Source organism: Brassica napus, chromosome A6, assembly GCF_020379485.1.
Source record: "Brassica napus cultivar Da-Ae chromosome A6, Da-Ae, whole genome shotgun sequence".
Classification (NCBI taxonomy): domain Eukaryota; kingdom Viridiplantae; phylum Streptophyta; class Magnoliopsida; order Brassicales; family Brassicaceae; genus Brassica; species Brassica napus.
Genome location: NC_063439.1, coordinates 3,936,737 through 3,952,269, shown reverse-complemented (window position 1 = coordinate 3,952,269; position 15,533 = coordinate 3,936,737). Strand labels below are relative to the sequence as shown.

General features: G+C 31.8%; 3 protein-coding genes across 4 annotated transcripts; 1 reads left to right on the top strand and 2 right to left on the bottom strand.

The window, feature by feature from the left end:
* The first annotated feature begins 7 nt into the window (after nt 1–7).
* LOC106346211 (protein FAR1-RELATED SEQUENCE 11) lies at nt 8–2,891 on the top strand. Of its 2 annotated transcripts, none has more exons than XM_013785475.3 (4): nt 8–122; nt 516–1,505; nt 1,586–2,029; nt 2,122–2,891. In XM_013785475.3, the coding sequence occupies exons 2-4, from the start codon at nt 528–530 to the stop codon at nt 2,737–2,739; spliced, it is 2,040 nt and encodes a 679-aa protein (XP_013640929.1). In that variant the 5' UTR covers nt 8–122; nt 516–527; the 3' UTR covers nt 2,740–2,891. The 2 variants fall into 2 exon arrangements, with proteins under 2 accessions (XP_013640929.1, XP_013640930.1); XM_013785476.3 differs by having other exon boundaries at nt 101–257.
* A 295-nt stretch (nt 2,892–3,186) lies between these two features.
* LOC106346212 (biotin carboxylase, chloroplastic) lies at nt 3,187–7,479 on the bottom strand. The gene is made up of 17 exons (XM_013785478.3): nt 7,378–7,479; nt 7,227–7,298; nt 6,789–7,129; nt 6,427–6,568; nt 6,189–6,287; nt 6,046–6,102; nt 5,824–5,895; nt 5,493–5,582; nt 5,145–5,204; nt 4,732–4,917; nt 4,523–4,615; nt 4,340–4,421; nt 4,146–4,252; nt 3,928–4,003; nt 3,748–3,794; nt 3,596–3,658; nt 3,187–3,514 (listed from the first exon to the last, which is right to left on the bottom strand). Exons 1-17 carry the CDS (start codon nt 7,477–7,479, stop codon nt 3,467–3,469), a joined length of 1,737 nt encoding a protein of 578 aa, XP_013640932.2. The 3' UTR covers nt 3,187–3,466.
* Nucleotides 7,480–13,336: 5,857 nt separating this feature from the next.
* LOC106351166 lies at nt 13,337–15,484 on the bottom strand. The gene has a single exon (XM_013790978.3). The coding sequence runs from the start codon at nt 14,733–14,735 to the stop codon at nt 14,100–14,102; it is 636 nt and encodes a 211-aa protein (XP_013646432.1). The 5' UTR covers nt 14,736–15,484; the 3' UTR covers nt 13,337–14,099.
* Nucleotides 15,485–15,533: the final 49 nt, after the last annotated feature.

Here is a 15,533-nt window from a genome sequence, read left to right as displayed (position 1 = left end):
AGTTAGAGAAGGCGTAAGATAACAAGATGCGTATGAGAAACAAAGGGATTGTTGTCACCTCCCTGCGCAAATTAGGGCTTCTCCTTCGCAACACTGTGTTCGTCACTCTCGTCTTATAATCAGTACTCTCTCTCTCTCTCTCTTGCAGCTTCTCTGTCTGTTTCTAAAGATGAAAGAAACTAGCTTTCGATTCATGCTAGTTTCAATCGTGAAACCCATCTCTCTTGTTCTCATGGCCGTAGATCCGCATACAAAATGTGACCTTGATTTCGAAATCTCTAATTACTTTAAAGTTCTAATCTTTCTGTGAGATATTTGGATTCTGAATCGTTTTAGCTTCGTGTGCATGAGTTAAAATTGAAACTTGTTATCAATGTGTCCCAAGGTCATGTTAGCAGTAGATTCTAAGCCACAAGGCGATAGCTTTATATGAATAGTTAGCCATCTCTTAACATTTTATGTGTATAGTTATCCCAATGCTACTTAGATCCTTGTTGCTGTTATGTGCTTGTCAGGTAAGGAGCAAGATGTCGGATGATGCTGGACAGATGCTGCTAATCTACGATGATCCCTCAGACCATCGATCTCTCTCTTTGGACGACGCTAGTAGCACTGAGGAATCACCAGACGGGACGGGCCTCTCTTTAGAAGCAGTTAACGATGTCATCCCATACATAGGACAAAGATTCCTCACACACGACGCAGCTTACGATTTCTACAGCACCTTTGCAAAGCGCTGCGGGTTCTCAATACGTCGTCACAGGACAGAAGGGAAAGACGGAGTCGGGAAAGGACTCACCAGGCGCTACTTTGTTTGCCACCGCGCTGGTAACACACCTGTCAAGACGTTAAGCGAAGGAAAGCCACAGAGGAACAGAAGATCTTCTCGATGTGGATGTCAAGCGTACTTAAGGATTAGTAAAATCACGGAGTTAGGTTCGGTGGAGTGGCGTGTCACAGGCTTTGCTAATCACCACAATCACGACCTGTTAGAGCCGAGTCAAGTTCGTTTCCTTCCTGCGTACAGGTCCATATCAGACGCAGATAAAAGCCGGATTCTGATGTTTTCCAAGACGGGGATAACGGTTCAGCAGATGATGAGGCTCATGGAGCTTGAGAAGTGCGTCGAGCCTGGCTTTTTGCCGTTCACTGAGAAGGACGTCAGGAACTTGCTTCAGTCGTTCAAGAAGCTTGACCCTGAGGATGAAAACATCGATTTCCTGAGGATGTGTCAGAGCATAAAGGAGCAAGACCCTAACTTTAAGTTCGAGTTTACGTTGGATGCAAACGATAAGTTGGAGAATATTGCGTGGTCATATGCTTCTTCCATTCAGGCGTACGAGATCTTTGGAGATGCTGTGGTTTTCGATACGACGCATCGGTTAAGTGCAGTTGAGATGCCACTTGGGATATGGGTTGGTGTTAATAACTACGGTGTGCCTTGCTTCTTCGGCTGTGTGCTTCTGAGGGATGAGAATGTGAGATCTTGGTCATGGGCACTACAGGTACTTCTCTTTTGACCTCTTGGTAGTTATCTCTTAAGTAGAACATTTGTCTCCTATCTGACATTTGTTTCATACATAAGGCTTTCACAGGGTTCATGAGTGGGAAGGCGCCTCAAACAATACTAACAGACCATAATATGTGTCTCAAAGAAGCCATAGATGGGGAAATGCCAGCGACTAAGCACGCGCTCTGCATATGGATGGTTGTTGGAAAGTTTCCGTCCTGGTTCAATGCTGCTCTTGGAGAGCGTTACAACGACTGGAAAGCCGAGTTCTATCGCCTCTACCATCTGGAATCCATAGAGGAGTTCGAGTTGGGTTGGAGAGACATGGTGAACTCTTTTGGACTGCACACAAACAGGCACATTAATAACTTGTACGCCTCACGTTCCTTGTGGTCTTTACCGTACCTGAGAAGCCATTTTTTAGCTGGAATGACTTTGAGTGGCCGATCCAAAGCCATAAACGCCTTTATCCAAAGGTTTCTGAGCGCACAAACGAGGCTAGCTCACTTTGTCGAACAAGTATGTTTTCTTCTTCTTCTGACAGTGTTGTATTCAATGCTGGTCTGATTGATATCATTTTACTTATTTGAGTTAGCGATGAATGTATGCAGGTGGCTGTTGCTGTGGATTTCAAAGACCAAGCCACAGAACAGCAAACAATGCAGCAGAATCTTCAAAACATCAGCCTAAAAACCGGTGCTCCCATGGAATCTCACGCAGCCTCTGTCCTCACTCCTTTCGCATTCTCCAAGCTCCAAGAGCAGCTTGTGCTTGCAGCTCACTACGCTTCGTTCCAGATGGACGACGGGTATCTCGTGAGGCACCACACAAAACTCGATGGAGGAAGAAAAGTGTATTGGGTTCCACAAGAAGGCATCATAAGCTGCAGCTGCCAATTGTTTGAGTTCTCCGGGTTTCTCTGCAGGCACGCGCTCCGAGTTCTCTCAACGGGAAACTGTTTCCAGCTCCCGGACAGGTATCTTCCTCTGAGGTGGCGCAGGATCAGCACGTCTTTTAGCAAGACGTTCAGAAGTAACGCGGATGATCATGGAGAAAGAGTACAGTTTCTCCAGAATCTGGTCTCGACACTTGTCTCTGAATCGTCAAAATCAAAGGAGAGGCTAGAGATTGCAACAGAGCAAACCTCCATCCTCTTATCCCGCATCAGAGAGCAGCCTATCTCTTCACTTTCTCTCAGAGACATCACTTCTGTTCAGAGAAATTTTTGATACTGCAAGGCAGACGCGTTTGTAATCAATGCAATGACGTAATTTAACTGCAACTGTTCAAGTATATCCTAAATAGCTTGAGAGAGAAGCCATTTCAACCTTCCTTCTCTGTTTATAACGACACTCTGATTATGATGATTTCCATCCCTTTCTTTGGACTGCTTTAGCGACCAACGCATACATATATAACGTATATGCATAAACTGAGTCTGTGTTCTAGTGAGAAGCATGAAAACGGACAAGCATAGCGTAGAGAGTTTGTCAAAAGCCCTAAAAATAGGGTTCCTGGTTCGAATCACCAACTCATTGACACACCTGTCTTTTATCCACACCATTCTCCATAACTTCATGGAATGGCACTTCCCTAGAGGTACTCCAGGGAAAGACGAATACTAAAAGGATCTGAAGAAGGTAGAGACATGGCAAGAAACAAAATCTAAGGATAAATAGGCAAACACACTGAATATCAAGTCTCACATTTAAAGCCTAGTCATAAAACATTTCATCTTGAAATACTTGAATGGTCTGAAAATGAAGTTCTCACAGATCCTCACACTAAATCGACAATTCCCTTGGAACGTATTGTGAATACCATAAACTCTAAAGAAAAAACAACACAATTATCGCTGAGATCATGCCAAGTGGATGAAGACTTTGCGGGCATTGGCATAATTGATTCCCCCTTGTTCTGAAAATTACTGGTTTCATGCAAGAGCTGATGAGTTCTCTAAGCAGCTGCATTTGTCAAATCTTTCACTAGCACAATTTCATGAGGCTGCACACATAGCATTGACCATAATTTAGAATAGACAAATCATGATTTGACGAGTAAAGGGTCTAAGAAAATTGTACGTACCTCTGCTAATTCCTCTTCATGCTTGGGGATGAATGCAGTGTCAACTTTTCCGTTCTTGAAATCCTGTTACCAGCATGTAAATTTTATAAACTCCAAACTTTCCTGATAAAAAGATTCACTAAGAGTACAGCTAGCTAGTTTATTTCACACACCTCAACTTCAAGGATAAGTTTGTGGTACTCAATGGTGGTGGGAACCCCTGATGAAAGAAAAAACAAGAAACAGAATTGAAAACATTTCATCTGAAGTGCAACAAAAGAAAGTGTCGGCGAAAGATTAACAATGTTAAAACATAAACATAGCAGAATCAGAAGAAAGTTATCACTGAATACCTGTAATAATAGTGTCATTAAGTGCACGTTTCATCCGCTCAATTGCCCTTTCCCTCGTTGGAGCCCATACAATAAGCTACAAAATAAATATAAAATACACCATGAATGTCAAAAAGAAACCAATGAAAAAAGCCATAATAACTGAACGTAAGAACATAAATTACAAGTTCTGGAATACAAAACACTTCAATGTAATAATCACACACAGTGTACTATACCTTTCCAAGAAGAGAGTCATAGCTTGGAGGAACAACATAGTCGGGATACACATGACTATCCATTCTGACAAAGGGACCTCCAGATGGCAGATATGATGTTATTCTTCCTGTTATTGTGTGTCAGCAACAATGTTGTAATCAACGGTCATTTGCTAAAAATTGGTAAAATGTTGCATATAAGCGGTGAAACATACCGGGTCCAGGTCTGAATCCTTTAAATGGGTCCTCTGCATTGATACGACATTCAATAGAGTGTCCTCTAAGCACAATCTCATCCTGTAGAGAAAATTAATCCAGAAATTGAAGAGGTTTTCTAGCACACCCTTCACCTATGTGGAATATCACAAAGGATACTGATAAGCACTAGTCATACATACCTGTGTATAACGCAGTTTCTCTCCCATAGCAACACGAATCTGTTCTTCAATCAAATCAACGGAGTAAATCATCTCTGTCACAGGATGCTCCACCTATTTTAAATCCCCCAAAAACGTTAGCTATTCATTCTGCTTCAGATACTTGGATTAAAGGAAAGATTCTATTGAATTATAAATATATACTTTGCAGTCATAACAACTTATCCAACCTGGATTCTAGTATTCATTTCCATGAAATAGAAGGAACCTCTCTCATCCAAAAGGAACTCCACGGTACCAACACCAACGTACCCAATGGACGCTGCTGCTGCAACTGCTGCATCACCCATGGCTTTTCGCAACTCAGGGGTCAGTGCAGGGGAAGGTGCTTCTTCAAGCAACTTTTGGTTACGTCTCTGTAGTCAAGAGAATATTTAGTTAGACGAAATTCCAAAAATATTGGAACACAAGTTCATTTATTTGCATCTTAACAGCTAGCACAGAGAACACTAGTCTAGTAGATCCTGAAGCAAAGTTGGTGCTATTATCAGTAATGAGAAAAGGTCTAAATATTAAGTGGTCAGTTTTTCTTTTGTTCTTAGACCACCAAGCAACAAATAAAAATTGATATTTGATATGATACCTGGATGCTGCAGTCACGCTCGCCAAAGTGCACAACATTTCCAAATTTATCTGCAAGAATCTAAATCCAACAGCTGTAGATGAGAACATGCGAAAGCACACTAAAGATTTAAGAATATTTGTTCTTAGTCAAAGTCTGGACAAAATACGGTTGAAGACTTTAAGTTCTTTAGATCAATTCGTTCTTCTTTTTATATGAAGAAGCGAAGAATGTCAGTGGTATTTAATGAGACGAGAAACAATGAAAATGAACTCTGAGAATCAGGGTCAACCAACTCCAGACTGAAAACTTATCATCTTCTTGTAAATCCTCAGATAATTTGAACAAGTTCTGTAGAAAACTGTATACCTGGAACTCAATATGCCGGGGATTTTGCACATACTTCTCCAGATAAACTCCATCATTTCCAAAAGCAGCCGCGGCCTCACTCTTTGCTGCCTGTAGAACACCAAATTAAGCGAAACTAAAGGCTGTTAAAAAAATTACAGATCTTTATGGTATAGTAGTTCAGGGTTGTGATTAAGATTATTATACTTTTACTTTACTACAATATCTTCATACGTATAAAGTTGTCCTTAAGCAAATTAGAAATATGATGCAGATCATGACAGTCTAGGTTGGCTATTCTATGATACATTCCTCTCAAATATCAAAATACAGTAGGATCAGTTTTTCATACCTGCAGCAGTTTCACAAACTCTGACGGTTCATTAGCGAGACGCATTCCACGTCCACCACCACCAGCTGTTGCCTTGAAACCAGAAATAGACTAGTTGTGAGGATTCAATACTCAGTGAAACTTTAGAATAGAAAGGAAAAAGAAAGCTTCAGCTGATGCCTATCTAAGCAAATCCCAAGTGAGAATTAAGGTAATCTGCAACATTAAAACGAAATGGTTTACCTTGATCATCACAGGAAACCCAATCTCATTGGCGAGTTTGACTCCTTCTTCTGTGCTCTGTAATAATAAATTTCAACTCATGAAAGTTCCAATGGATGTGACTCAACTTGAAATACACAAATGATGATCCAGCATAATTATACCTTTAATAGTCCATCACTCCCTGGTACAGTTGGGACACCAGCATTCTTCATCGTCTCCCTGGCAGTTGATTTGTCACCCATGACACGGATGCTATCAGGCTGCAGAAATTAAGGAAGAGATGCAGAAGATCCAGTTAGCGAGCATTTTCTTTTCTATTATTCTAAATTTTAATTAATACGGTTAAGTGCTTTCAAATAATGAATTTCTTATATTCTGCAAATGGTTTAAAGAACTTACATTTGGTCCAATAAAGTTGATCCTGTGCTCTCTGCACATCTCAACAAAAAGAGCGTTCTCTGAAAGGAATCCATATCCAGGATGAAGCATTGTGCATCCTCGGCTAATTGCAGCTGACAGAACATTCGGTATCACCAAATACCTGCACACATCTCACAGTTTAAAAAAAAAGAAGCTAAACTCAATCTCCCCACTCCCCAGTAATCAAGCATATGGACCAAAAATCTAATACACATGTTTAATAGAAAATCAATTCATATTACTCAAAATAATACTATTAACAAGAGAACACATTTATACATAGAACCAATGAAATGGTCAAAATTTGCTGCATGTTAACAGAAGAAGAGAAAAACACTTACGACTGGTTGCTAGGAGCTTCACCAATACAAACAGCCTCATCAGCCAATTTGACATGCAATGCATCCTTGTCAATGGTTGAGTAAACAGCAACACAAGGAATCCCCATTTCATGAGCAGTTCGGATCACACGGACAGCAATTTCACCTCTGTTAGCCACAAGAATCTTATCCCCAGTACTGCAAGTAGCACCAAGCGCACCACCACCACACCTCCTATTCACGTTCTTCCGGCTAACCTTCAAAGTCTGAGTCTTTTGGCTCGGGAAGGTAATGGCTTTCCCCATCATGACATTACACTGGGAACTTCTAATGCTACCTCCCGACCTCCCCAGGAACAAAGACTTCGCAACAAACAAACAAACATTACAAATGTCACTGATGACTAATGATTTTCATGAGAGAGAGAGAGAGAGAGAGAGAGAGAGTGTGTTCACTTACGGGAAGGGAGGCAGTGGATTTGCAATTAGTAATCATTGAGGCGTCCATTTGCTGGATAAAGAGACGCAGATCCTGGTTTACAGAAGAAACAAACCGTTAAATCTCAACAACAATGTGAAACAAGGAAGAAGAAGATGGAGAAGCTGCATACCTTCTTGTCTCTGAGGAGAAATGTTTCGATGTTAACGAGGGGACAAGTGATTGAATCGGATCGCCCGTGTTTTGTAATGGTTAGAGATTTGGACCCACCCATCCACCAAATATTCACCCATTTTTTAAAATAATATAATACTAGATTAAAAGTTGTCAAAAAAAAAAAACAAATACTAGATTAAAACCCGCACAATAATAAATATATTTAATAATTGAGAATGAACATTATCTATATAAATTATTTTTACATATTATTATTTATTTTGTATTTATCTACGTATTATGAAATAATAAATATATATTTAATTATTGAGAATCGAGTAAATATTATGTATATAAAATCTGGAATAGAAACATAAATCAAAGCAATCATTTTATTTGTTTTAGTATATAATTAAATTTAAATGATATTGACATAAATATATAGTATATTTGAATATTCATATTTAATTGAAGTTTTCTAGTTTCTAATCATATAATTTTATGAACATTTGTTTAAACAATTAATCACAAAATTTTATATGTGAGATTCTAATAGTTTTAATAATTTAAAATTGCTTTTAAAATTCAATACAAATTTTAAAATTAAAATGTTCAGATCTCAATACATTTTCAATGCAAATTTCAAAATTAACATACGTGTGTATATTATATGGTATATCGTTTAATTTTATATAATATTAAAATATATATATATATATATATATATATATATTTATATATATTTAATCTGAATATCTATTAAATGATACTTCATATACATATGATTTTATTATCGTTTATATATGTGTATTAAAAATAAAAGTAAAATTATTGTTCACAAAATTTTTACTGTAAGACTTTTAACAGTTTTAGTGATTTACACTTGTTTAAAAAAATTTTAAATATAACATATAAGAAAAAAAAATATTGTTTGTTATATGGTTAATGTGATGTTTATTTTTAATAATATAAATTAAACAAAAATGATGGATGATACAAAAACTATTATCAAATTTTTATTATTCAAAATCATTAATTATTGTATATATGTTAATCATATAAAGTAATTCCGTAACTTTTATTTATGAAAATAATGAATAATATTCATTTATGCACTTTTAATCAATTTGATAGTTAATTTAATAAAAAGTGTAATATATTTAGATAAACCAACTTATTTTCTAAATATTCTGATAATTTGATAAGACGTGGCTACACTAAAAGGTTGTAAATTGTAATGCTCTTTAATTAATATATAAAGAATTATGAAATAAGATTTATTTTTATCCTAACTAACATAATCTTAAGAAATAAACACATGCGATAACATTTTTTTTTCTAGCATCCTAATTAAAAAAGATTTTTCTTTTTTAAATCCTAACTAAAAAACATTTGTTTTCTTTTTCTTTTTAAATCCTGGCCAATGGGAATTGAAACTTTTATTTAAGATAATGTTAAAGTTTATGTAATAGTAATTTTCTTTTCTAAAACCTTTAAAAACGTAAAAGAATAGTTTTTGTAATAATAATTTTCATTTTTTAATTTTTTTAGATTTTAAACAAAATATATTTGCATCATATTTTGATACATGTTACAAATTTTATTGACACGTGTCATGATCATGTTCAAGGATTATGTTAATTAGCAACTTTGAGAGCCAATTTTTATATAATAAGATAAATAGATGAAAATCCTACCTTTATTTTTTGTTAATGCACAAAAGAAACCACAATAAAACATTGTGTTTTAGAGATTTCAATTTCTGAATTTGATTCATACACTTATCAAATAATTATGATAACAATACTTCCTTTAAATTTATTGTTTGAATCTCTCTTACAGTTTCATTTTTCAACCAGTTTTGGAATGTAAGAAATTTTGATGATAGATTCATCAAAATTGTTAATTCATTGTACAACCAATGTACTTGTTGGTGCTCTCACAATATATCATACTAAATATCCAATAATCTTTTTTTTGTTTCTCTGATTAGTTATTGCGCCATTATTTTTCAATTCCTTTTTCACTATTTACCTTTTTAGTTGACTTTTTCTTTATGTGCTAGGTACTTCAAGATAAGTTTCCAATTCTTGAGAACGTCTTATTTTATCATCCAATTCATCATTATCTCTCAAATTTGACTGTTTTATATATTTTTGATATTAAACTCTTTTCCTCATCCTCAAAATCCAAATACCTTCTACAAATCTTTTTATTGGTGTAGATTCTTGATATTTGTTAACAATTTTTTTTTCTTTCATGCATATTTCATCTTATTAGTTATGCTTTTTAACTTTCAAAATCACGCTTTTATGAGTCTCGGGTTTTGGATCTTATGGTTTAGCTTTTTCAATCACTTTTGGCATGTACTTTTTTCTTTTTTCGCTTTTAAAAATCTTAAGATATGTTTAGCAAGATTATCAGTCATTGTATAACTAATACACTTTCCGGTACTCAAACAACTCATCATATTGAATCTCTCATGGTTCTTTTTCCTCGTCTTTTCTTATATGCTATTATTGTCCATTTCCTCTCTTACTGGTTATTTTAATATGCTTTATCTTAGACATGCTACACATTTTCAAAGGAAATTTTCAAATTCTGAGAATGTTTTTTTTATCAGCTAATTCACCATTATCTCTCTTACCGTTTTTTTTTCTAGTCTCAAATTCTCATCCTCAAAATTCAAGCATCTTCTACAAAAAAATAATAATAATTTGAATTAGAGATTTCCTGATTCTTCAGTCGATATAGATATAGATGTTTGATCCTTGCTAATAATTTTTTTTCTTCCCCACATGTTTCATTTTATTTGTTTTGTTTTTCAATTTCAGGAACATGCTTCTTATGAACTTCTGGTTTAGGATTTTTTAAAATTTAGTTTCTTCAGCCACTTTTGGCATATACTTCTTACTCTTTTGCTTTTGAAGAATCCTATTATAAAATAAAAAAAAATTATAATGATTAACAATCTTAAGAGAGAAACTATTTTATATTATTAATAAATAGATGAAAATCTAACTTTCGTTTTTTTGTCAATGCACAAGAGAAGACGACCACAAGAACGACATTTTGTCTTAATGACTTCAAGTTCTGAATTTATGAAATCTATTTATTAGATAATTAGGATACTAACAAAGCAACATTATTTCATTGTTTATATTAACATCATGAGTTCATGACTCATGCATGATTCTTTGGTAGGGTTTGAAGCAAAAGCTGTGGAACTGTTCAAGTATTAATTAGGATAAACTGTTTCTTCCAAACTAAACATAAATTGTTACCAACTTACCATTCATTATGACCTATATGTTCTAATTAAACCCAACCCAACCAAACTTATGTTGGGCTGACTTCAGTAAGTTTTTCTCCTATCTTATATATTAAAACAGAAGTCACAACCTTGATTCATGTGTGATTTTTTTAAAAATGGACCTAATGGACCTATTCATAGAAATTCATATTATATTTTAATTCAAACTAATAATAAATATAATTTTTAAAATATTTTAATCATAGTATCTTTTGATATCTTTTCATTCTAAATATAAATATTTTTATTTTAAAATTCTAACAAATCTGTTTAAAAAGATTTTTACAAGATCTTCATTTTCGAAATTATATTTAAATATTTTCACTAATTTCAAAATTAGTTTAAAATATTATTATACATTAATATATTCAGTTATATAAAATGAAAAATAAAAAAATCTATAATATTTTAGTTATTATATAATCATAATCAATCATATTAAACTAAAATTATTATATTGAGCTAAATATAATAAAATTATATTTAATTTATATATTTATATATTATATTTTCGTAATTATAATATTTATGTTCAAAAATAAAATCTAATATGTTGGTAAGATGGGTTAACATTATCAAACTATATAATACATGTATAAAAATTAACATGTATTTCTTTAAAGTTAATAATATAAAATCTTTGTAACTACTTTAATCATAATATATTTTCATTTTAAATATAATATATATCTATATTATTAAAACTGAAGTACCTTTTAGTACTGTTTGGAAACTTAGATAGTAGATTAAATGAAAGTTGTTTGGAAACAAGGATAGCATATTAAATATATTTTTTTATTTACATATTTAGTCACTGTATTTCTTTCTCATTTACAGATTCTATCGTTTGAAAACTTGGATAGCAGATTAAATGAGAATTGTTTGGAAATACGGATAGCAAATTAAATATATTTTGTATTTACACATTTAGCCATTGTATTTCTTTCTTATTTACAAATCTGCCGTTTCACTTAAAATAAAAAAAATTAAATTAATTACAATGAATTGTTATTTTTTTTTGCCAAAAATTAAAACACAAACTGTAATATATAGTATATATTAATTTGGTACAATACAATTTTCAAGAAAACCAAATATCATAAAATTAATAATAATTCATAAAAACCTACTGTAAAAAATTAAATCATTTTAAATAAATAAACAAAACAAATCAATAGGTTAATATTTGAATATTACAATTACATTAAATTGCATCAAGTTATAAAATTACAAATATAATATTAACAGATAAAAAATTATTATCAAACATCGATAATATAATATAATATATTCTACTCTAAATATATTTTACAAAACATAAAAATATAAATGAATATTTTATAAAATAATGGTTTATAAATTTACATTGAACGCAAGTTAAATCCAACACCCGTGCGGGAGCACGGGTCAAGATCTAGTTTATTTATTATATTTTGAAAATTCTAATAAATCTGTGTAATATTTAAACAATAACTTAATGTATTTTAAGTTATCGTTTAGGAATGAAAATAAATAAATTATATCCTATTTTGTCTACTTGTATAGTCATATGACTAAAATAATTATTATACTAAAATAAATATGATAAAATTATATTCAATTGATAAATTTATAAATTTTATTTTCATAAATATAAACTATTTATTTAAAATATAATATGATGATAGAACGGCTTAAAATTAACAAACTATACAATAATAAATTATCTAAAATGAATAAGCATAAAAATATTGGTAAAAAGAAATCCAGTTTTGAAATATGGGTCAGAATTTAGCATAAATTAAATACGAAATATTTTTTAAATATATTTTTCATGAATATATTAATTTGCTTAATAACTAAATGCAAATACAATAAGATAAGTATATAATAAGAAGTGGCAAATACATAAGGTTTAAACAATTAATTAATTATAACATGTAAATTATAAAATTATTGTATTTGAAATAGTTATATAAATATTTAAGTATATGATTAACATTAAAAATATATACCACTTATGTTGTAAAACAATAATTTATGTATAGAAAAGTGAAAACAAACACCCGTGCGGTTGCACGGGTCAAAATCTAGTTTATTTTATTAAAACATAATCATTGTTTTGGACCTAACATTTATTTTGTAAATTTTAAATTAAATACATTTTCAACTTTATAGTTTAATTTAAATTAAATTACTAATATTTATTTTTATACTACTATCCATGTTTCCAAATAATATTCTTCTTTTTCTTTATACTATCATCCATGTTTCCAAATAACACTGTAATTAATTTTTTGTCCAAACAATATAAAATATCATATCTCATCTTTTTTATAATTGCTAACAATTTTCTTTCAAACTATTTAGATAAATTAAATAATAGAAAAAATCAAATAATTCATAAAATAACGAAAATAAATAGAACTTATTTTACAGGTTTAGATACTACAAAAGAATCTACAAAAAATCAATTAAATTAACGGATTATTTTATTTATATTTCCTAAATAATGGTTATATTATTTAGGTAACATAATAACTCAATAATATCCATACCATAAAAGAATATATAAAGTTATATATTATAAAATAAATATAATAACAAAAATAATTATGAATTTTTTTAAAAAAATGTTTAAAATACTTAACACTAAAAAAACAACAAATTAAAACAAATTATAATATAAACCAAATTATTAACAAGATAAATTAACAAAACAATTATAATAAAATTAATTAAGCTATATAAAAAGGATTAATATGTTCAAGACATATTTATAGTTCTTAATTATTTGATATCTATCATTTTCACTATCAAAATTTATAAGAAAAGTCATAATTTCATAAAATTGCAAAACAATGAACTTTAAATTTTAGATTAAAAAGTGACAAATTATGAAACTATAATAATCTAAATCAAATCGGATTACATATCAGTCATCCATCAGTTCAATCGGTTAGTCTTAGGTTTTAGCAATTTTTCAAAATATGGATATTTTTAAAAATCAAAATCAAATTATCGAATCACCGGATTAATCGGTTTGACCGCGGGTTCGGATTGAATTTAAAAACAGTGATTTAAATGAAAAAATATTTTAAATATAAAAAATTCTTACAAATTAACAAAAAAAAAATATTAAGGTTATTTCCTTAAAATACCAAACGTGGGCGATAGTAAACAGTACAGGTTGTCCACAGAAACAAGCAACCAAACCTCGTAAACCAGTTATTCCCACTTAGATTAAAGATTCTACGAGTTCTGTATGAATTAAGGAACTACAGACCACAACTCCCTTTGAATAATTACATATCACTAGAATTAGAAAATATAAACAGAACAAATCACATAACAAGGAACAAAAAAGTAATTAAGGTTAATGTCAGATGAAACGAATAAAAGAACTTTCAAACACAATTAAAAGAACAAAGGTTAATCAGTTTTCGTCACCGAGTTTTACCAGGAGCAGCAGCCAGGTGCGGAAGCTTCTCCTTGAGAACATTTTGGTCACGAGCCATCCTCTCGTTCATTTTCTTCTTCTTCTTTTGGGTCTTGTATGTTGATCCTTTCTTTCTGCTTTGTTCTTTGATCATTGGAACCAAGTACCAAACGATACAAGTGCACATGATCGAAATAGTTCGTCCAAAAAACACCAAGAAGACTAGAACCAAGATCACTGTCACGGGTAAAAAACGGTTCGGTCTTGAAATCTTCTTCAGATTCTCGTTCAATACACATCTATGTTTCTTCTCCGTTGTTTCTGACTCTGTCTCCTTTATTTCCTTTGCCTCCTTTGTTTTTGACTCGGTCTTGATCTTGAGATCATCTTGAGTCTCTACCTTCTTCTTGGTTATTTTCTTTGTCTTGATCATGACAGGAACGCATTCTCCGGAGCTTTTGAACACAAACCGAACAAGAGGAGGCCCATCGGAGTCTAGCCTATTTGCGTAAATGCTCTGTCTCTTCTCGTCGAGCTCAGATAGAAGTGCAGAGAACTTGTCAAGACCACGATTTGAATAAGGGTTCTTGCTTTCTTTGCTTTCTTTCCTCGATCTCTTCGGTGAAGAAAAGGGACTCAACATATTGACTGGTTCTTTGTGTGTGTCTAAGGATTGGAGAGGTTGAAGGTTTTTGGTTATGGAGGAGTTGTTAGGAGGATTTAGTATTCCGACAAGAGAGTCGGCTTTATAGTTATCATAATGAGACTTGTCTTAAAACTATATATGTGATTTTTTGTATAAACAAATAGATTGGAGGATTTGACCAGATCCCATTCAATGTGATAAAATGATCAGATCACGTATAGTTGAAACTTTTTTTATTCTCCTGGGACGAATAGAATACTTTCCATTTAAAAAAACGTCATCTCTCATCCCAGTTGTATTTTCTTTACTGATTGACTTTCTTGCGGGAGAAGCAAGGTTTATTTCATTTTCCATGATGGCTTACTGTCTTACTCGTTTTTCTCTCTGTGTGTGTGTTTAATGTTTATCTTTAGTGATTGTTAATTTTGACTGAAAAAGAGAAAAATTTCATGCATATGATATTATTCTTTATTCAAATCAAAAGGTTGATTTAATTAAATGACATTTTAGTTTAGCTAAATACTGGATTATATTAGTTTATAGATTCTCGCATTTTTAATAAAATCTAGTGTTATTAGTTTGATGATTTTAAATTCTATGTGCAATTTATTGTTCTTCAAAAAGTTGGATTTTAACAAATCCATTAAAATTAATGTTATTGGAATTGTATATTTTAATCATTTAACTCATAAAACTAGATTTTAAGAATACATTATATATCTCTTATATTCTTAAAACTATTATAGTAATTTATTTTTATAGATTTTTACGATATATAAAATTCTTTCCAACACT